The sequence below is a fragment of the Anneissia japonica genome, unplaced genomic scaffold, assembly GCF_011630105.1.
Source record: "Anneissia japonica isolate Jap-2015-1 unplaced genomic scaffold, ASM1163010v1 scaffold2207_len539183_cov196, whole genome shotgun sequence".
Lineage (NCBI taxonomy): Eukaryota > Metazoa > Echinodermata > Crinoidea > Comatulida > Comatulidae > Anneissia > Anneissia japonica.
This window is the reverse complement of record NW_022699997.1, coordinates 264,782-285,441: the sequence shown is the minus strand read 5'-3', so window position 1 is coordinate 285,441 and position 20,660 is coordinate 264,782. Positions and strand designations below refer to the sequence as shown.

The 20,660-nt window shown below is 33.3% G+C and overlaps 1 protein-coding gene across 1 annotated transcript; it reads left to right on the top strand.

Moving 5' to 3' along the window:
- Positions 1-43: 43 nt before the first annotated feature.
- LOC117103255 lies at positions 44-17,616 on the top strand. The gene is made up of 4 exons (XM_033243818.1): positions 44-268; positions 1,310-2,691; positions 3,078-3,279; positions 13,285-17,616. The coding sequence occupies exons 1-4, from the start codon at positions 259-261 to the stop codon at positions 13,578-13,580; spliced, it is 1,890 nt and encodes a 629-aa protein (XP_033099709.1). The 5' UTR covers positions 44-258; the 3' UTR covers positions 13,581-17,616.
- The last annotated feature ends 3,044 nt before the right edge of the window (positions 17,617-20,660 follow it).

The window sequence follows — 20,660 nt, the reverse complement described above, 5'->3', positions numbered from 1 at the left end:
GAGGAGCGAGAGAGGTACGTTGTGAGCTGGGATCGAGCTGGGAGTTGGTGTGTCAACAGATTGTAGACTCGTGACTCGGTGAAATATAGCATATAGATCGATCCGGCCTTCTTATCGCTACGAACAGTAAACTAGTTAAGCTGAGTCGGGGCCTAGCTTGGTAGACCGATATGAAAATGGCCTTTGAAAGGACACAAATCAATTTATATCGACAGTGTAGCATGTGCAACGGTAGACTATCGTTTCTGGTCATAGGATATGTATAAAGGTGAGATTATGTATAACATATTATGTCTGTAAAACTGTAGGCCTATACTGTAGGTAGGTAAATTATTATTTTTTAGTATAGATAGTTAGGCCTACCTACTGTAGGCTTGGTAGGCCTAGGCCTTCCACCCTATGTTCCTAGGCCTATATAGACATAGGGCCTAGCCTAGGCAAGGCCACTTGCAGTGTCTAATACCCTATTCAGAGTACACTCAATTGCGATCGGTTGCAATATAATCGGTGGTAATCCAAAACTGATTGATTAGTCCTGATCACAATCAACAAGCGCATTCAGACCAACAAGAAAAAACTTTACATTTATCTAGGGCCTCCAGTAGTTATGCTAACAACAGTATGTTGACTGACCTCAGCCAAACTTGAAACAGTGCCTGTTGAATTTGTTGAGATTTGTTGCGATCGGATTCCGTGGTAATCGGGAGTATTAAAGATTGTAGCACCCAATCCCAACGGGTGACAATTGCGATGTCGACTACTCATTGACTACTTATTTATTATTCATTACATTATCACTCCCGCCCTCATCAAAAATTCGGGAAATATTGATGTGGGAATAAAAAAAAAATATTTTTCCTGCATCAATTATATTTTAACACCATAAAAATAGCAATGCAATTTTGTGACTTCAAATACATTTTCTTTAAAAAACTATGAAATTAAACCAGTTTTTATACAATATTTACTATTACTAGCCAAATATAAACAGTCCCTCCCTCATCGATAAAAACAAAAGCAAAATAATCTATTGTTCCGATTAAAAAAAACAAAAAAACAAACAAACTGCCCTCCCTCATAAAAAAAAAAAGAGTGGTAATCTAATAATTTTTTCTATGTGCCCTAACCATAAATAAATTGGTTTATAAATGTCATGTTTTAAAATTTAAGACTTTAAATAATTTTAGAAATCCAAATTAATCCATGTTCTAGTCACTCCTGCAAAAATATCTTGAATCCACCATTGAATACACTTTACCATGAAGTAATACACATACACTAGATCCTTTTTTTTTTATTGAATTTTTAGATTTGAACAACATGAAGAAAACCTTTGCATCAATATCTACTCAAACACCAGACCCTGAGGTTGAAGAATTCCAATCAAAATTGCCAACATGTAAAAACTGTGGAGTGCATGAGTATCATTTGGACATTAGTCATAAGCCCCTTAGTAACCAGTCCTTCCAGAACCGTCCAGTGTATCTACCAGGTGTTGCTAGTGTTAGAAGAGCCTTCAGCTTTCCTCGTGATTATGAAAATGTTTGGAGCACCAACATTGCTAATTCTGAAAATTCTTCCCGTTTTCAAACCCGGAAGAAAGATAGTGATTCAACATGTGAAGAAAACTTGAGAAAGAAAGATTTTGATGCCGATAGCTTAATGAATGTGGATTTTAATTTATTCAAGTTATCTGATCAGAAATCAGCAACAAATCAAGCTATAATGTGCAATAACAAACGGAATATTCAATCAAGTGGACCCCCTCCATATAGTCGGTATTATGAACGGCGCTCGTCTGATACCCGAGAATACTTTTCCCAATGGACATCTGAAGGGCATAGCGATTTCCAAGAATATATTCCACAGCTGGAAAATGTTGCGTATGGCCCCGTTGTTATGACCCAGTTGGATCACAGTGAGGGGGACGGTCTTCATTATGTGGATTCAGAGTCTGAGGAAGAGGATGACATTCACGAACACAATGAACATGATAGTGATGTGTTCAGCATTCTGGAGGTGGGGATCGAAGCAGGGCAGAGCCGCGAGCAACTACTATCAGACGGTTCCATTAATGCAGATATCTTCAATGACATTGATACGTATATGACTCTTATTGTTGGTGGGGCTGCTGGGCAAAATCCTGACTTGCAATCAAGTACACCACCCCCATTGTTCCGGCGAGGCCATGCTGAGATATCCAGCTGCCAAGTGTGCTTTTGTGTAGAATCACTACATGTCCGTGTGTGCTGTGGTTTACCAGTTTGTGATCAGTGTTTGAAAGAATACTTTACCACTCAAGTGAAACAGCGCATTGTGAAAATATCTTGCCCAGATTCTGCCTGCAAGGCTTTTGTGTGCCGTGAAGAAATATCATACTTCCTTGAGCCGGAGTTTAGAGACAAGTTTTACCGTTTCTTGCTCGAGGCAAACTCTGATCCAAACACTAAAACTTGCCCACGATGTAATCATTTGACTTCCTTAAAGACAGATGGTGCTAAGAATTCACCAGATAGTTTTTCAGCAGTTACTTGTGAAGAGTGTAATCTTGAATGGTGTTTCCCTTGCCACGCCCCATGGCATAAGGAATTAACATGTAAAGAATGGAGAAGAGGAGATCGGATGCTGAAGCAATGGGCCAAAGAATGGAGCTTTGGACAACAAAATGCCCACAGGTGCCCTAAGTGCAAGGTATTTATCAAAATGCTCATACTACTGTATTCTATGCAGTTTTACTTTCAAAATACGGAATCATTTTTTGGAATCTCTTTTGAAAGATTATGGTAATACGCTATTTAAAATTACATTGAAGAAAATTATTACTAATTAACTTGATTATCTTTCCAATCACAATTTTTTGCATGTACAGTATTAGGCTATACAGTATCATTATTAATTCAGCTATTTTTAGTGCAAAGGTGAAGCAATTACAGGTATGTCATTTTCCAGTTCAAGAGAATTATCCCCTACCCCACTAAGATACTCAATATATTAGCATTCATTCACACTTTGGTCCTAATTTTTAACTATTTATAATTGCATACAGTGAGTATACTAATTGATTTGTATATATCTAGGTGCTAATTCAGAGAGTGACAGGCTGTGATCACATGACATGTTCGCATTGCAAAACTGAGTTCTGTTACCAATGTGGGGAACGTTTCCGAGGCATGAAGTTCTTTGGTGATCATTACTCACGTTACAGTGTGTTCGGCTGCAAGTATCGCTTCAAGCCTCATGATCCCATGGAGAGACGTGCTGTTCGAGGTGCAGTACTAGGTATGTGACAATTCTCAATCAGTGAAAGACACCAACGTTATCTCCCTATTCCAAACTGTCGACTAATTTTCACTAGTGCATGGTTTGCTTGACCTTTTTGCAGTTCATGTGCAAAATGTCTAACAAATTACTGTATGTATCGTGCACAGTAAGGAATATTCTAGACTAGTACTTTTTACACCTAGCACCTGCAGAAAGACAAGGCATGTATACAGTATGTGCAATTGTCATTTCTTGACATGAGAATTTAAAACATTAAATTCATGGCAAAAGGTAAATTTTGATAAGACCCGAAGAAAGTAAGAGGCCAAGGGCGAGGCCTACATTAGATAAAATCATCACAATTTTACCCGTCTGCACCAACCAAAAAAAGGTGACTGCTTATCCAAAAGCTTGTATAGTGTTAGTGCATACTACAGCCGCACTTGCCATACATACAGCCAATGTACAATGCGCACAGCTGCTGTGTACTACTAATCAAGAAGCAACTTCGGACTGACTACATAGCAGTTTTATTAAATATACCGTATATACTCGCATACTAAATCCTTTCCAAGCCACTAGGGGCTCAATGGGCTGGAGCTTATCCCCAGTTTCCGTAGTGTGAAGCGGATGAGAGTTGTACTCCCCCTGGACGGGACACTAGTCCATCGCATGTTCCAGCGCCTCGAGGTTGTGTCAACGTGAGGTGCTATATAAATCCAGAATTATTATTATTATTACTCGCATATAAGTCAAGGCTTAAAATAGCAATTTATGATCGAAAAACAGGGGGTCGTCTAACTGTATACGCACAACCTACAAATTTTAGATTTTTAAAATCATATTCGTCTTTAATGTGTGGATCCTCCGTAACAGGCGAATTTACTACTGTGTTGAAGCTACTAAATGTTAGTGTAAATGAATGTAATTTTATATACGAGGAAATATGATTTTGATGAACATTAATTAAAAATCTCATAAAATGGTATTATTTGAGAGATTAGCCTTGCGTTTGGCTCCGTTTTTAGCCAGTTGGATGCAGTATCAGGACCACAAAAAGTAGAAAAAATTAGGAATTCCGACCATGAAACAGGGGATCATCTACACCTGACATACAGTACAAAAATCGTCCAAAAATCTTGCGAAACTCTTTGGTCTTCTTTTACATGGGTCGCCCTATACGCTAGTGTATGCAGTATACAGTGGTTTCACCCAGAGTATTTTCAATAACATTAAAAGATACCGATTGACTTCGCAATTGGTAGCATTGCTTATCTACACACTGGAGGAAATGATTAAACCATCATAAGATTATATTTAAAATTATTTTCAGTGCACTTATTTAAAGTGCATAAACAAAGGTGCAGAAAGTATACCAATGTAAATGTAAAGTGGTTAACTTGGGTTAGGATAGACGGAATGATTCAGATGGGTTTTCAATTTCGTAATCCAGAGTGGGTGGAATTTTGAATAGAATTAAAGCACTCCTCTTGTAATTTAAATTTTTTCTTTGGTTGTACACAGTAATTATTACTATGTTAAATATTAGCTAGAAGCTGTTGGTTTCAGTTTTGAATCATATGGACTGTGAAAAAAATGATTAAATTTTAGTCGTCTGGTTATGCAGAGCAATGTACGCTAAGATTATTTGATTAACTGTAGACAGTGTTGTTGTGTTAACAAACAATTTCCAAAATATGTGATCCATGAAAACAGATGAAAATTTATGATCAATTAAGCAATTTTTTTTTTGTGTAAACCAAACTGGGTAAGGTTTCTATTATTCAATTACAAAGCATTAATATCAGCCAATCAATGAGATCAAACTTGACAATAGTACTGTTGCCAAGCACAAAGGCACAACAGTAACTGTATCTACTACAACAGCCAATGTAAGTATCAGTATAACTATATGATTAAATTAATTACAGTTCCCTCACCAGTGATCCTATAATTCTGAGACACCTCTAATTCAAGACCACTTTTTCAAAACCAGAAGCCTATACCCCAAATGTTCAAGTACCAAAGGTGGTCGTGAATTGGGGGGGGGGGGGGAAACACTACATAGAATGCTTGTACCCTGCAACACTTCAAATAATATGATACTGTACTGCCCTGTAATCAAATCAGCTTTAAAATGTTTTTGTTGTATTGAATTATTTTACTTTGTACAATAAGTAAATATTATTTATCTGAAAATTATAAAAAGAAAACAAATTCCTTATTAAATAATTACCAAATATACTCATAATGTGGGGAAAGAGGTGACAATGTAGATTAATTGCCTTGCCCAATGACAAAAGTGGTACTTATTACTTCAAGACATGAACACACTTGATTTTGTAAATGGAAACCCATCAGTCAAATTCTTTCAATTGGAGTTTTTCAGAAGAGAACCAGGAAAATGTCCAGAAATATACATGTTTACGTATGTTTACGCATTATGCATTGCAACCAGTATTTAATTGTATGTGAGTTGTGATGGATTTTATATGGAAACCTTTCACTTACAATGTTGCTTTATAGCTTCAGAGTCGTAAAGCCTCTGTAATGTCCACTCAGCCTTTTGTCAAAGGTTGCAGGACTTGTTTGAATTGTAGATAAATAATGTAAGTTGTTAGATAAGGACATAATCAGTATGATTCATAAAGTATGGATGGTGTCAATAAACAGATAATATAGAGCACAATAAACAATGAAGGCCTAATAAAAAAAAATTACCGGTATTAGTTTATCACCCTCACTGGCAATCACAACACATCACAATTTAATGATAATTAAATTTAATATTTTTGCTTGCTCCAAACCACTAAATGTACTACTGATGTTTCGCTATATTAGTGTAAAGCTTTGTCTACACTATCAAATTTTGTGTGACAAAAAAGTGTGATATGCCCATATATGGGCTTGATGACATCACACCATGACCATATATAGGCATAGTGTTACTATATATGGGCATGTCACATTTTTTTGTCAAAGAAAATTGGATAGTGTGGATAGAGCTTTAGGATAACATTATTTTTTTTAGGCCTGTACCGTATTCATTCAAATAAACACCCCGCTTTGAATAAACTTTCCCCTCTCAAATATATTCCCCCTCTAGAGCCTCTTTGGAATAAACGCTTCCTCAAAAACCAAGATAACATCAATATATGCCCCGAGGCATTTATTTAAATAAATAGGGTAATTTTTAGAAGAGTAGCTAGGAATTTTACATAGCTTCATGGAACATTTCAACCTCAACTAATAGTAATTGGTAGATTTGTTTTTAATTTGGTATATTTGTAAAAATTGACCTTAAAGTTGAATAATATGATGAGCCGTAGTCTAATACATAAAACAGTAAGAAAGGAAGAAGTAGCGCTTTGAAACTACTTAAGATTTTATTATCACTGACCTTAAAGTGTTATTAATCTTTAATATTTGAAATTCCTAAAAAAAGTTGATTGATTTGAAATCACTGTCATTATCAATCAATCATCATCATAATCATCAATTATTGCTGTCATCATTATTGCCATTATGCTATTGATGGTATATTACATTATAAAATGCAGGGCCCCAATGGAAATCACTTTTTAATTTTTTGCGTTAAGTAAATAAATTAGCATCATCGTCATACTGTAATCATTTTTTTTTTCTCATTCTTCCACTTTATTAAAAAACCGACATATACAGTAACAAAAAAAATGTACTGTATACAAAGAACAGTACATAATGCAAATTAATAAATAACTTAAAGAAACACTGTAATCATGATGATGATAATCATCATCATCATTATTATCAAAATTATTTATTCATTCACTTTTTATTCATGCATTCATTGCCAAATATCAAATACAAATACAAAATTTCTCTTATGTTTAACCCCCTTTACAAGAGTACAATATATATATATAAAAAAAACATTACATTCATAGGAAATAATAATAAATGATAATAATAATAATAATTATTATTATAGTAATATAACAATAATAATAAGCCTAATAATAATTATTATAATAAGTTAAAGGTCAGCATCAGTCGAAATAGACTATGCAATATTTTACTTTACATTAGTTAATGTTAATTAATATTATTAAGTTTCTTTATAATTTAATTTCTTATTTTACAAATAATCTCAATAATTTATTTGCTTCCTGCAGCTCTGGAGATGATGAAGATAATAATAATAGTAATAATAATAATAATAATAATAATAATAATAAAATCATGATAACGATAATAATATCATAATAATTGTCATCGCCATCTTCATCTTTAGCATTATTAATCATCCTAATAATCAGCATTAACCGGTTTAATACCATCATTATGTTTTTAAAAAATCTAGTTCAAAATGTCATCAAAAACAAGATCGTCATTACAGTACATGTGATGGTAAACCAGCGAATTACCTGGCTTCAGTAACTGCACTCAGCATCAAGTAGATTGTCTTAAATTGGTGGGTCTTGCCCTTTAATGTGTCTAATGTATAAATTATTAGACATCTCTTGCGAGCAGTACTGTAGATGATTACTATAAATGTATCAGATGGATTGAGCTTGTGTAATGTGGAAAAATAAATTAGCAACCATCTGTACAATTAACATTTTGTCAAAATTCACATATTGCACTTTAAAAAAAAAGGCCATGTACACATGTTTATTTATGCCTCTTGCTTTTGAATTTTTAAGATGCCTTTTTTTCCCCCCCCCCCTTTACCTGCACCCACAATCTCTTAGATATTCATCTGAATAATCAGCGAGTATTTGTAGGTGTCTCAGCTTAGCATATCAATTGGTGCGTTTAATGTCAATCTTTTGGAGGTAAAAGGAGGAGGGGGAAGACTAATTCCCCTTTTTATTATTATTTGGAGACAAAGTCCTCTTTTATTTCTTTAAGTCACTGGCCCATGGAATTAAAACACACACGTTTTCATGCTACTTGAATAGTAGGCCTACCAGCAAGAACGGAAATATGAAAAACAAATGTACAGTTCTGTACAGTATTGTACTTCAAAATATATTTCAATAAAAAAAATATATTTCAGTAAAATCAAATTTCCTTAACAAAAGCAGATAAATAAAATTTTTGCCTTTTCTGAACTATGAAAAACATTTTTGAGGGGGTTTAAATTTAATTTAAAGTTGTACTCAGCACTTCCATAAATTTAATTGACAGGATTTTTAGACCCTTTGCTGATAAATTAAGTTTGAAATATGTCCAATAAGGAGATAAGTAGCATTTTATACCTCCATGGTTGTAGTGGATCTGTAGCTTGTTTGCATTGCCTTCCGATCACAGGGTCCTGGGTTAAAATCTTGTGAGAGCACAATTGACATGTCGACAAGGACAAGGAAGCCCCACCCACAAAGTCACAAAAACCTTAGACAATGGCGGCTAGATTTACCGAGTTGGCGAACATTTTCTTTGCTATCAACCTTCTTAAGAGAATTCATGGTAGGCGGTATGCAAATGAATCATATTCATAGTGTTAATCTATTTCATGGAACAGGCGGGGAAATTGTTGTAAAAACCTCTGTATTTCTCGTTGGCGGCAAAGGCCAAGTCACTGATGCGCACTGCTCGTGTAAATCTGGGTATCTATGCTATAACCGAAGAGTATCTCGGCCTAGGCTCACGTATGTTTCGCATTGACAACCGGCTGTCTAAGGAAATTAAAATGTCCAAGAAAAAGGGGAAAAAATGACTAAATGACGCTCGCTGATTAGTCGGTTTATCTGTCAATCAAATCTAGTTGAGATGTTAATTGAGGAAAACATCCACTTTCCCAGCTGGTCCATGTAGTTACTTCTTTTTTACATATAGATCAATGTGTATAAGAGACAGCTTCCAACCCACTTGTCAAAGTTAAAAAAAAAAGAAAACGAAAAAATTGAGGTTATTTTAAAATTTAGCGGGGAGGTTAAAACACAAATTTAGCGGGGAATTCCCTCAGACCCCAAGGGTGGTGTTATCTTGATCAGCCTATTTTGGCCGCCTTTCGGACATCTCTGGACCCGTCCAGGTGTAGATCCACTAATTATGTCCCTCCTTCAAATCCAAAATTCAAAAAAAGGTATTTAAAAGAGCTCTTTAACTGTACAGTCTTAGTCTACAGTATAGATTTTACACTGCACTACCTGTCTGTGTTAACATTGAACAAGTATAGTCATAAACTAGAAATTGCAACTTGCAAGTGAAGTGCTGCGAAGTACAACTGCATAAAATGTTCTTCGAACAAAATTATTTATGCGAGTCAAGTGAAAATAATGAATAATAAAAATATAACAAATAATATGAATATATTATTAGAACAGCGTTGGTACAATAGTGTTTTGCTGCAGTGACATCTCTCTGCTGGCGATGGCTCGCTGCTGCTGGCGATGGCTCGCTGCTGCTGGCGATGACTCGCTGCTGGCGAATCGATCTGCGCATGTGTATAATATGGTATTTATTTCCGCAAACACTATGCCAGTCTACAACAAGCGTCGCCTAAATGTAATAATTAGCACGTTGAAATAGGCTAGTAAATAAGTTTAACTGGGTTCGTAAATAATAGTGTCCTCAAAATATTGTGGCTGAGACATGAGCCGATTAAACGTAGAAATAGGAACCTAGAAATATAGTAAAAACGCTGAATAGTAATCCAGCGCCGCGACATGCCGACGTTGGTACGAGTAGGTTAGTCTACAAACGTCACCTAAAGTAATTGATTTTACCCGGCAGAACGAAAGAAGGAAACTCCGCTTTTCAGTTGTCTCAGGCGATTGATTTTTGACAAACAATGACCTTTCAGAGGTCAAATTGCTGTCAAGAATATGAATTGGCTGCTTTGCAGCAAAAATTTCTTCTATAAAACAACACCATAAACCAAGTCTCCAGTATTTACCTGGCATTCAAAGAGGTGCATGTCCTTATTTTTTTTTTTCTGTGATTACATTCTAATTTAATGATATCTGTTTTTGATTAAATATATCCCCACAGTCTTAAAAACCTTAGCTATTAGCTGTTTGACATTCAGCAATATTATCGTCAGCTTTATTTCTTGTCATATCACCATTCCTTAGAGGCTTTTCTTTGCCTCTGTATTGGAATACTTTTAATGACTTTGTGTTGATGGTATTTGCTATGTCCAGGATATTGCTGAACCTCAGTGTGCCAGGCATCTATGATAATACTTTCTTGATGATACTTCCCTGTCTTCTAGTGGCATGACAAATGTGTACCTTAAGCAAAACTATTGAAGCCACCACCTATAATTGGAGTGGAAATATCTGTGTTCTATACATCCCCATTAACCTGTTTAACACATGGAGTCCTTCAGGGGTCTACCTTAGTCCCTTTACTTTTTTTAATCTATGTTAACAATCTTTCTTACACTAGTGCTAAATTAAATTTCATTTCCTTTGCTGATGACCTACTAGAATTATTAACCATTAATTGAATACAGTTAGTAGCTGGTTTATTGCAAATAAACTTTTTATTAATACAACTACAGTATAACTAATTATTTTAGTATTATTTTGAAGCAACCTAAAAAAAGTATAATCCCAATGATATTTGAATTTTGTGGTAGCCACTGTGTGTGCGCTGAACCACGGAGATCTCTAGGTCCCCGGGTTCAATTCCCATCGCTGCCTCTCCTTGTGTTTCAGCTAGAGGGCTGAAATACAAGTTGTAATAGCGCACCGTCTTTCGGATGAGACGTTTAAGCCGTTGGTCTTGTGTGCATTTATGGCCCATGTGCACGTTAAAGAACACATTACACTCTTTGGAAAAGAATAGGGGATTGTCTCCCAGTGTACTACCCAATCACCACCAGAGGGACCCCACTGGAAATAAGTCTTCTAGACTTTCATGGGCTATCCTTGGTGTTTACACCGAATAAATCCAATCCAATCCACACTAAATTATTATTATTATTATTATTATTATTATTATTATTATCATTATTATTATTATTATTATTATTATTGTCTTTCACTATTATTTCCATTTTTTTTACTTTTTTTAGGGTTATCTTGGGACAAGTTTTCCTTATTTTCTAGAAATAAACCGAATCAAATTCAAATTCATTTGTCTATTTTCGTATAACATGAAACTATATTGAGTTACTATTATTGATAGATTGATCTGATTATCCATTTCCGTTTATTTGAACTATATTTTTACTATTGATTATTAATTTTTCTATATATTGTTATACTCAATTGATTGATGATTGATTTGTTACATTGTTGTATTGATTGATTGATTTGATTTGATGGAATAATTGTTATTGAAATCTATGGTGTCTAGCACTTTTTAGACATTTTCTAATGCAAGTAAACTGGCAAATAACAGTACACATTGAACAGAAAACAACATTGAATAGAATAAATTAGAGTAGGCCTACAGTATCAAACCTTTGTCAGTCCCAAGATACACAAAAAGCAACTAAGGTTTAAATTTAGCTAACATTATCAATTCTATGATTTCAGTAGATAGTTCCAATTTGGAACATGAAAATTATCAACTACATCTATTTTACATGATAAAAACATGAGTACTTTCGATGTACTAGTCTTGTAGAATAATTAGGAGAAACAGATATCACTTCAGGCAAGGCTTTTTTATGTTTTGTTTTCTGAACCTGCCTCACACCGATAACGATTATTTCAAATCAAAATAAGCTTTTATTTTTGTTGTGTTCACACCTGCTCTTGTGAAAAATTTTAGAAAAAAACATGCTTGCTTTCATTTTTTTCGCATCTGCCGCCATTATAATATCACGATAAAAATATGAATATTTCCCTCACAGTAAAAATAAATAAATATAAAGCAATCTTTTTAGTGACAAATTCAATGTAAGCTCGAGTGAAGACCAAAGGGTGCCCTCATTTACCTCCAGCACACTCCTTCATGTTTTTGTTAGAACTATTTTGCTAAATATGAATATGATTTTTTCCCCCGACTTTTTCTGCAGATCTTTAAAAAATATAATTTGTTTTAAAAAAATGTAATATTAGAGACTGGATAAACATTTATTGGGACACAATATTTTGTTTACACATTACACTTCTTTAAGAGAACGGTGTAAGGAAACTGTCTCAATAATATTTGTGCAAGTCTCTTAAAGTTGTATTGAAGTATTAATCATTATTCATGGTGCATCCACTGTACATTAAACACACAGTATCCATGGTAATAACATGAACAGTACAAATGTCAGATAAAGACAAATGTTTGTTTAACCTTCATAGGCAATGTATCAATTAAAAACGCATGCGTATACTGATACAGTATACATATAAAAAATAATCAATTGCCAACACACGACAGTACATTATATGTAGCTGTTTTAATCATGGTAGTAGGCAAAACTTATTTATACTGTACCTGGCTTAGCAGAACCTGTCGCCCACTTATAACGATGATTTCAAATAAAAATGCAATTTTATTTTTGCCAATTAGCATACCTGTCGCCACGAAAAAAAAATTTTTGAAAAAGATTTTCTTTATTTTTTATTTACTCCCAATGCTGTTGTGTAATCTAGAAAAAAATATGTATATTTCTTCCTAATTATATAAATTCAAGGCATTTACCCATTCCATTAACGTTGTTTACATTCACCAAAAAAATTGTATTTTTATTATTTTCCTCCATCTGGATGTTTCTGGCAAAAATATATGCTAAATAAGAAACAAAATTTTATTTTTATATTTATTTCCGCCCTTCTCTAACGGTCTTTAAAAAAATAAGTTCGCGAAACAAGGTATGAAAAATGTCTCGCCTTAGAGTTGTAGGTGGACATGGTTAAATCCTGCCAAATAAAGATGATTTTTCCTTACTACTAAAAGGCTCTCTGGGCCTCATAAGAGACTTTCATTTGTAGAGATTTATGTGTACCATACTGTATGTATAGTGAAATGTATTGTTTTTATATTTGTTTATTATTATATTATATTATATATATATTTATTTAATTTTTTTATTATGCATCTGATCTTTTACACTTGTTTGTAACATTCCTTTGACTTTTTTTATAGGGTGCCAGATTCTTGCAGCTCCTGTTTGTCTAGGACTTGTAGTAGGTGCCGGTGGCCTAGTACTGACATGCAGTGCAATAGCCCTACCAGTCTATGGGGGATTCAAGCTTCACCAGTATATCAAGGCCAACAAGAGACGACGTAGACTACAGAAGTTTCTTCAAGCTAAGAAACAGCAACAACAACAACAACAACCACAACAACAGCAGCAACAAAGCCAACAACAGTATCAGCAACAACAGCAACAGCATCATCAACAACAGAATTCAATACAGGGTATACATCATTTCTTTTGAAGATTAAGTGTTAAATTGGAATGCACGTTAATTGTTCAATACATGTCATGTATATGAATAAAGCTTAATTAAAAGTTTCTTTAGATCTAATGAATCTTGTATATAAAATTGATATGATGAAATATTGAAATATGTATTGCCTGTAATATCATGAATATAGAGTAAAAGTCTAATAGTACTACTCTAAATATGAGCATATGTTGATTGGTCTACAATATTCTAGACATATCCCACACACAGACACGCCATTTCACCACACTCCTCGTACACCCCATCAAAAGACTCATAACCTTTGCTCTATGCTTTATTTTTAATTATACTCAGAGCCATTGAAAGGTAGAACTTAGAAGTTATTAATATGGACTTCCCCCATTACCTCATATTCTTGGGGAAGATGGAAGTGCTAGGGGACACTCCTCAGTCATTATGATAGAGGGATAAAAAAAGGCATTTATGAACACCCCTCCCATTTCCATAGGGTACACTCCTACCCCTTCCTTGGTGTAAACGCACTCTTCAGAGATAACATGAAGAGACAATGTAGCCCTATATTCTCATGGGATAGAATGTTCACTGCCTCACTCTCTTGGGATGAAGGGGGAGTGGGGACACTTTACTTTATTTCTAAAGATGAGAGAGTTCCCAGCACCTCAGTATTGGTCTCACAAGGAAGTTGTATACAGTTATACAAGAATTAGCATTTCTAAGTCCATATACATGTACGATGTATTTAATCAAAAACAGCTTCTAGTTTGAGGTTCTGATGGAGTTTGTCCCCATATACTCCCATCATTACTAGATGGTCATGCTAGGTAATTGGAATTTAACATCAAAAAATTTGATTCAATACAGTGAGTAATTGTAATAAGATTTAATATTAACAATTCAGAATCTTGCATTTATAGCTTTGAACAATATCATAAACGGAACACTATGTTGATAGGTATCATATTTGCTTTTCAATATTACGGAAGCTAAATAAATATTACTAGCAATATAACAGTAATTTGAACATGTAAATATGTGTAATGGATTATGAATATCATATCAAATGTGAATATTTATTTCAGCTTATGGATATTAATTGCAATCTGTGAATATTTATATCAGCTTATAAATATTTATAGCAACATGTAAATATTTATATTGTGATTTATGATGAGAACTATCTTTCTTGTTAGCAATGATAACTTGATAGAATTGAAAATTAATGCATTGACTCTCATTTAAGAGTTATTGAGACATTCTTTTGATGATCCAAACAGTAACCATGGCAATGATTGTTTCAAAATGTGCGGAGCATAAGCATGGAGTTATAAAAAATTTAAATAAATTTATGAAATAAATAATATTATATTACCATACAAAAACAACCATAATTCAGGTTATAAACATTATACACTGTATTTATTGTCTGTTGAAGTTTACTTTAAGCCTTCATGAGTTCAAAGTTCAACAAATTGGTGAAGGCTTGCAGTATCTTCAGTACCTAGTAGCTCACCTGTAAAATGGTATAGTTCACTATCCCAGAAAACATTTATGTAATGATTGTTATGAAAGACTTGGAATGATCACATAAAGGACTACACTTCGCCCAGGCAAACCATTACTATCAGTGGAATTCTGTTCCGCTTTCTTTTTGCAATTCGCTACTTTTACTTTCTAATTTAAAAAAAAAAACATTAATGTGTTATCTTTACCTTATTGTCCTCAAATTTCTGTTACATACTATGGACAATTAGGAACAAACTTTCCAACTGTATTAGTATTTTCTTTATTTTTCTAAATTCAACAATTAATTATCACTTAAGCCCTTTGGTCATTAGTTAAGATTCCGACTTGGAAACAGCCAATAAATCATGTTATGAATATTTATGTTTGATCTCAATCATGGATTTTTTTTTCTTATATAAATATTGTAATTCTGATATGAAAGGTAGCATTCATTATGTGTTTTTATGCTATGAGGTATGCTGCAGGTATTTTATTTATCAATGTGCAGACTAATGACTTTTGAATGGCCTCTAGGCATGGAAACTCATATAGCATTTCAGTTGTATGGCTTCTTGTACACCTCACTGCAACTTTAATGAGCATCCAAGAAACATTATGACGGCAATGCATTATTGCTTAGAAGATGTTGACTTCATGAAATGGATTTCTTATGCAAGTTCAGGTGACAGGGGATTGGTGCTTACAATTTGTACAAGAAGAGAATAACATACTGATGAATTCCAATAACAATCATGATACTCGGCTATCTTGAAGGTAAATTTATGAACTGGAAACTGTTTTTTTAATACGTTTGGTTTCCTGCTGGACTTAATAACTGACCACAGAATTGATTACAAAAATTTAAAATTGTATTACTTAAAGCCAAATATTTGTTTAAAAAACATGTGACCAGGTGAATCTTCCTTCAAGGAATAAACAGTATTTTTTTTCATATATTTTTTTGACAGATTAAAATGTATTAACAGTTACACAAATTATGACAATAAGGAAATGATGAGAGAGATACAAATGTAAGACAGACAATCACAATAGTCAACTAAATCATGGATACTTTTCTACCTGGACTTTTCAAATTAAATATAAACATAAATATATTCCTTCAAGGAATAAATAGTTTTTTTTTTTTCTTATATTTTTTTTTTTGTTGGCAGTTAAAATGTATTACCAGTCACACAAATATATGATGGGATACAAATGTAAGACAGATAGTGAACTAAATCATGGATACTTTCCTACCAGGACTTTTCCAATTGAATATAAACATAAATATTTCACAAAAATATTGAAGTTATTATGTACAGTATGTGTTAAAAATTAATGTTGATACAAAAAATATAAAAATATTGAGATTTAATATATGAGGATACATTTTTAATATTACATATTATTCTATTTTCCAAATGAAATTAAATTAGTCTTATTTTTTATGCAATACACTTTTTTACACATTGTTTTAATATATTATTATACAATTATCATTTACTGAATTAACCTTATTGTTTGATTTATACGACCCCAAATGTCAATGACTCACTACTTATAAGATTTAGAAATAAATCGTATATAGACAGAAGATTTTATTTTAATTGTAAGGAGAAAATCATGGCGTTTGGAGGATTAAGAGATTGGAGTTTGCATTTGACCAGGTTTATATTGTGAAGTGCATGTACAAGAATGTAAAATAAATTGTTATGAAATAATGGACCATCTCGCTTAAGCACTACCCCTTGAATTGTATTGCCAAGGTCCTAAAAACTAGCATAAACATATAAACATGTGTTTGTGGAAGATGTGCATATTCCTGGCTTTATTCTGATTGGTTAGTTTGATGGATACTCCAGAAAGATCCATTATACAACTTTCATGCGTGGAAGCATGTGACACAGTGGTAAAGGCTGTGCTTTCAATTAGAGGATATGAGTTCAAATCTTACATTATTCACATTGCTTGAAACTACCAGACACTATTTGCATTTATCTCTTGCCCTGGAGTATAAATGACTGCCTGGTAGCAGGTGAATGATTCGGAATGGAATTAGTCTGGTGTTTGCCTGACTGAAAATGCTCCGAATGTCCAATGAAGACAGAAACTAAAAGGAGAAATGCACTACGTATGTAAACAACTATAATTGTTATGCTTAATGCATCTTCTGGTTGGAACTATTGATACTGTGTATCAAATTTTATAAAGCATACCCACATTTTGACAATTTCTCAACGGTTTTTATCAACTTTTTAAAAGTACAGTAATGTTTGTAATAAAAAAAAACCAGTAGTTCACAGTTCAATATGTAAAGTTACAGTCTCATGTTTTCATATTATGGTGGCTCATTTAAATATTCAAATGAGGTCTTCATGCCATATTTAATGTATGTCATTTAGATCATATCTATACGCTTCTATTCAAGATGTTTTGTACATGCATATATAAGGACAGATCACATAGACAATTGATTCTTTGTAATAAGCGAACCAAAACAACTTCACAGATGGTGTTAATATTAAATGAAAGCTATAACATGTATGGTTTTTATTGTATTTGATTGAGTTTTGAGTAAAAACTGAATGTAAACAAAATAAAAAATAAACTACAGTAGCTATACAATATGAGATACTGTAGCTAAAATACGTATGGAGAATGGGGAATTGTAACTTATTAAAATAAAAAATGACTTTATAAAGATCATGACATTCAGATGGTATCCAGGTCCCTATTTGGCATTTTGACTGCAGGCCCACCATTAGTTTTGCATTTCTTAATCCCAGGGTATAAATGCCTACTTTTCCCAGCTCCCAAATTCAACCCAATTTTATGTCATTGGAACTAAAATATTATTTAATGATCATATGTTGTGTTGGATCATGATAATTGAGAATGTATAGTATTAGTATTAATAAATCAAGCATTTGTATAGCGCCAATATCCACAGCAGAATGCAATGTTCAGTGGCGCTATGTCAATGGTATTTACTGACTGAGGTTAATTAACAATGCTTGTAACTTAAAACTAAAAAACAGAAAACAATTTGCATGTGTCACAAAACCCAGAATGAGACGGAGAAGAGATAAGATTTAGATACCGACAGAAAATGAGGTTTTGATCTCAAAAGGAAGGAAGGAGTAGATTGTTTGAGGAGATTAGAGATGTATTGAGAGCATTATTATGTTATAAGTAATATCATAGATATGCGTTCCTTGATTTTAAGCCAATGTAGTTTTTTTAAGAAAAGGGCTTAGTTAAAACTGTCTCGGTTTTATACTGAATGTACTGGTGTCTCATAATAAAAAATAAAAAAAAGAAGCAGCCATAGGAAAATTATGTAAAAATTATTAATAAGAAGTTATCCTTTTGCCCAATGTGATCTTTGCATGATACTCTATCTTTGTCATCGGTATAATGATCCCAGCTATACCCAAAAGGACTTATTTTCAAATACTGAGTTTACTATTACAGTGAAATGTGTTTGTTGCATTGAGGTATGTATAATATACAGAAAAAAATTATTAATGATGCACACAGACCAAATCCCCAAAAACACCAAGTGTTTATTTTTCATCAAAGAATAGCAGAGGGCAGCAAATTTTTAGAAATGCCCTGAACATGTATCTTAAGAAATGCACCAAAATGCTAAATATTTTATAAAGGCACCTAATGATGTGCAACCTCTTAATTACCATTTTAATGTGAATTGTGGAAAGACCAAACACTTTAAGCTATCGAGACACTAATTTTTCCAATCAAATTAACTTAAAACTATAACAATTTCATATCATTTTTGTAAAGAGCACCGACATGCTTTACTAAAACCAACCAATGAGCAATCCAGCTATTATAGGATTGAAAAACATAAATCGTAACAACCAAGCTCCACTCAACAAATTAATAGGCTAGAAACGTGTTAACATTTATCAAACCTTTGAACGTTGCGACGCACACCAACAACCTGACCTCGCTCGCGCTTTTGGAAACTGCATAAACAGGCAAGTTAATTTGTTAGATGATCTGAAAATTGAATTGAATTTTAATAATTCAATTTTCAGATCATCTAACAAATCAACAGGCAAGTTGATTTGTTAGATGATCTGAAAATTGAATTATTAAAAATTATTGCAAGAATCATTATTTTTAAAAATAATCTTTTTTTAAATGCCAAAAGAAACTTGTGTAAACTGGTACGTCACTTGGGCTTCCCAACATGGCGCCGGTGGCTTCACTCTTGTCTGTACAATGACTGTCCGATGAGCAATCCAGCTAATTATAATAGTGGTCAATGCATTTAATTTTGTATTTCCCATTGTTGGGAAAAAGTTTGACTAGGACAATGTACACATATATCATCAATTACAATATGCAGTTTTACTCCAAATGATTGCCTGTTTCTAAAGATAGCATGTCTAAACAGGGCCAGCCTGCCTGCTTCCTAATACCTTATAAAAAAAATCAAATCTGTAATAAAAGAAAAAGAGACTTAATTCAGTTCAAGTTCAAGTGAAGTTTACAAGAACCTCAAAATATATTCTTATAGCTACATAACTATTATGTCAATTATAGACAAAACAAATAGTTTTTTGTCTGTTTTGTCTACCTATTAGTAATAGCTATATAAACTACATGACAAGTGTAGATAAAAAAAAAAAAATTTTTAATTAACAAAACAAAAACATATACGGTCTCTATCCAACTAATGACAACTGTTAAAGAGTGGGGTTATCTTTAGCAGTTTTGGTCTCCAATTAGAAAAAAATAAATAAATAAAAGATAATGGGCTGCACTTTTTTTGGAGGATCATTAATTAGAGGGAGACCTGTTTTTTTTATACCAGATATGTGAAAACAAGAGTAAATTTCAGAAATCTCTAGCACCATGGAAAAATTAAAGCATATTAACAGGTTACCAGGCACTTCTCAACAGCAATGGCGCAAGCATGAATGTGGTTCCAATGCAACACTATATCATTTAGGTGCCCTCGTTTATTTGCTGAACAGCCTTTGACATGTAGCAGCATAGAAGTAGTAGAAGAAAACCCTCCCAAGCTATGGAGCATAATACAATATGTACTGTATACATATGGTCTATATGTAGACAATTTACCAATTGGGCTTCTGAACCTTTTCTGGTTAATTTGAAAATATACATACATCAACATATATGATAAATACATATATAGAAATATGTGTATGTATGACCATGTATCAGTTTTTTACTAGACAAGATTGCACACTTCCAAATTTGTGAACTAGTGATTTAAGTAGATCAATTTGTCCCAATAAACCAAGGACTTATAAATGTACCAGGGTAGGAAGCTCGCTGATCATGCACTGCAGGTCTCTATCGTTTTGTGCATGTTGTTGTCCTTAGGCAAATTCTGCACATGCTCAAAAGTATATTGAGAAAAGCATGATGGGATAAATCTTATCTCTCCTGTATTAACCAAGGAAGGTCTTAAAATAAATAAATAAATATTAACATGTGAGCAATATATTTTCACTTTATATAGGTACTGTATGTAGTAAATATACGGATTATTTTAAGCACTGGATAATTAGGTTTCATGCTCCTATATAT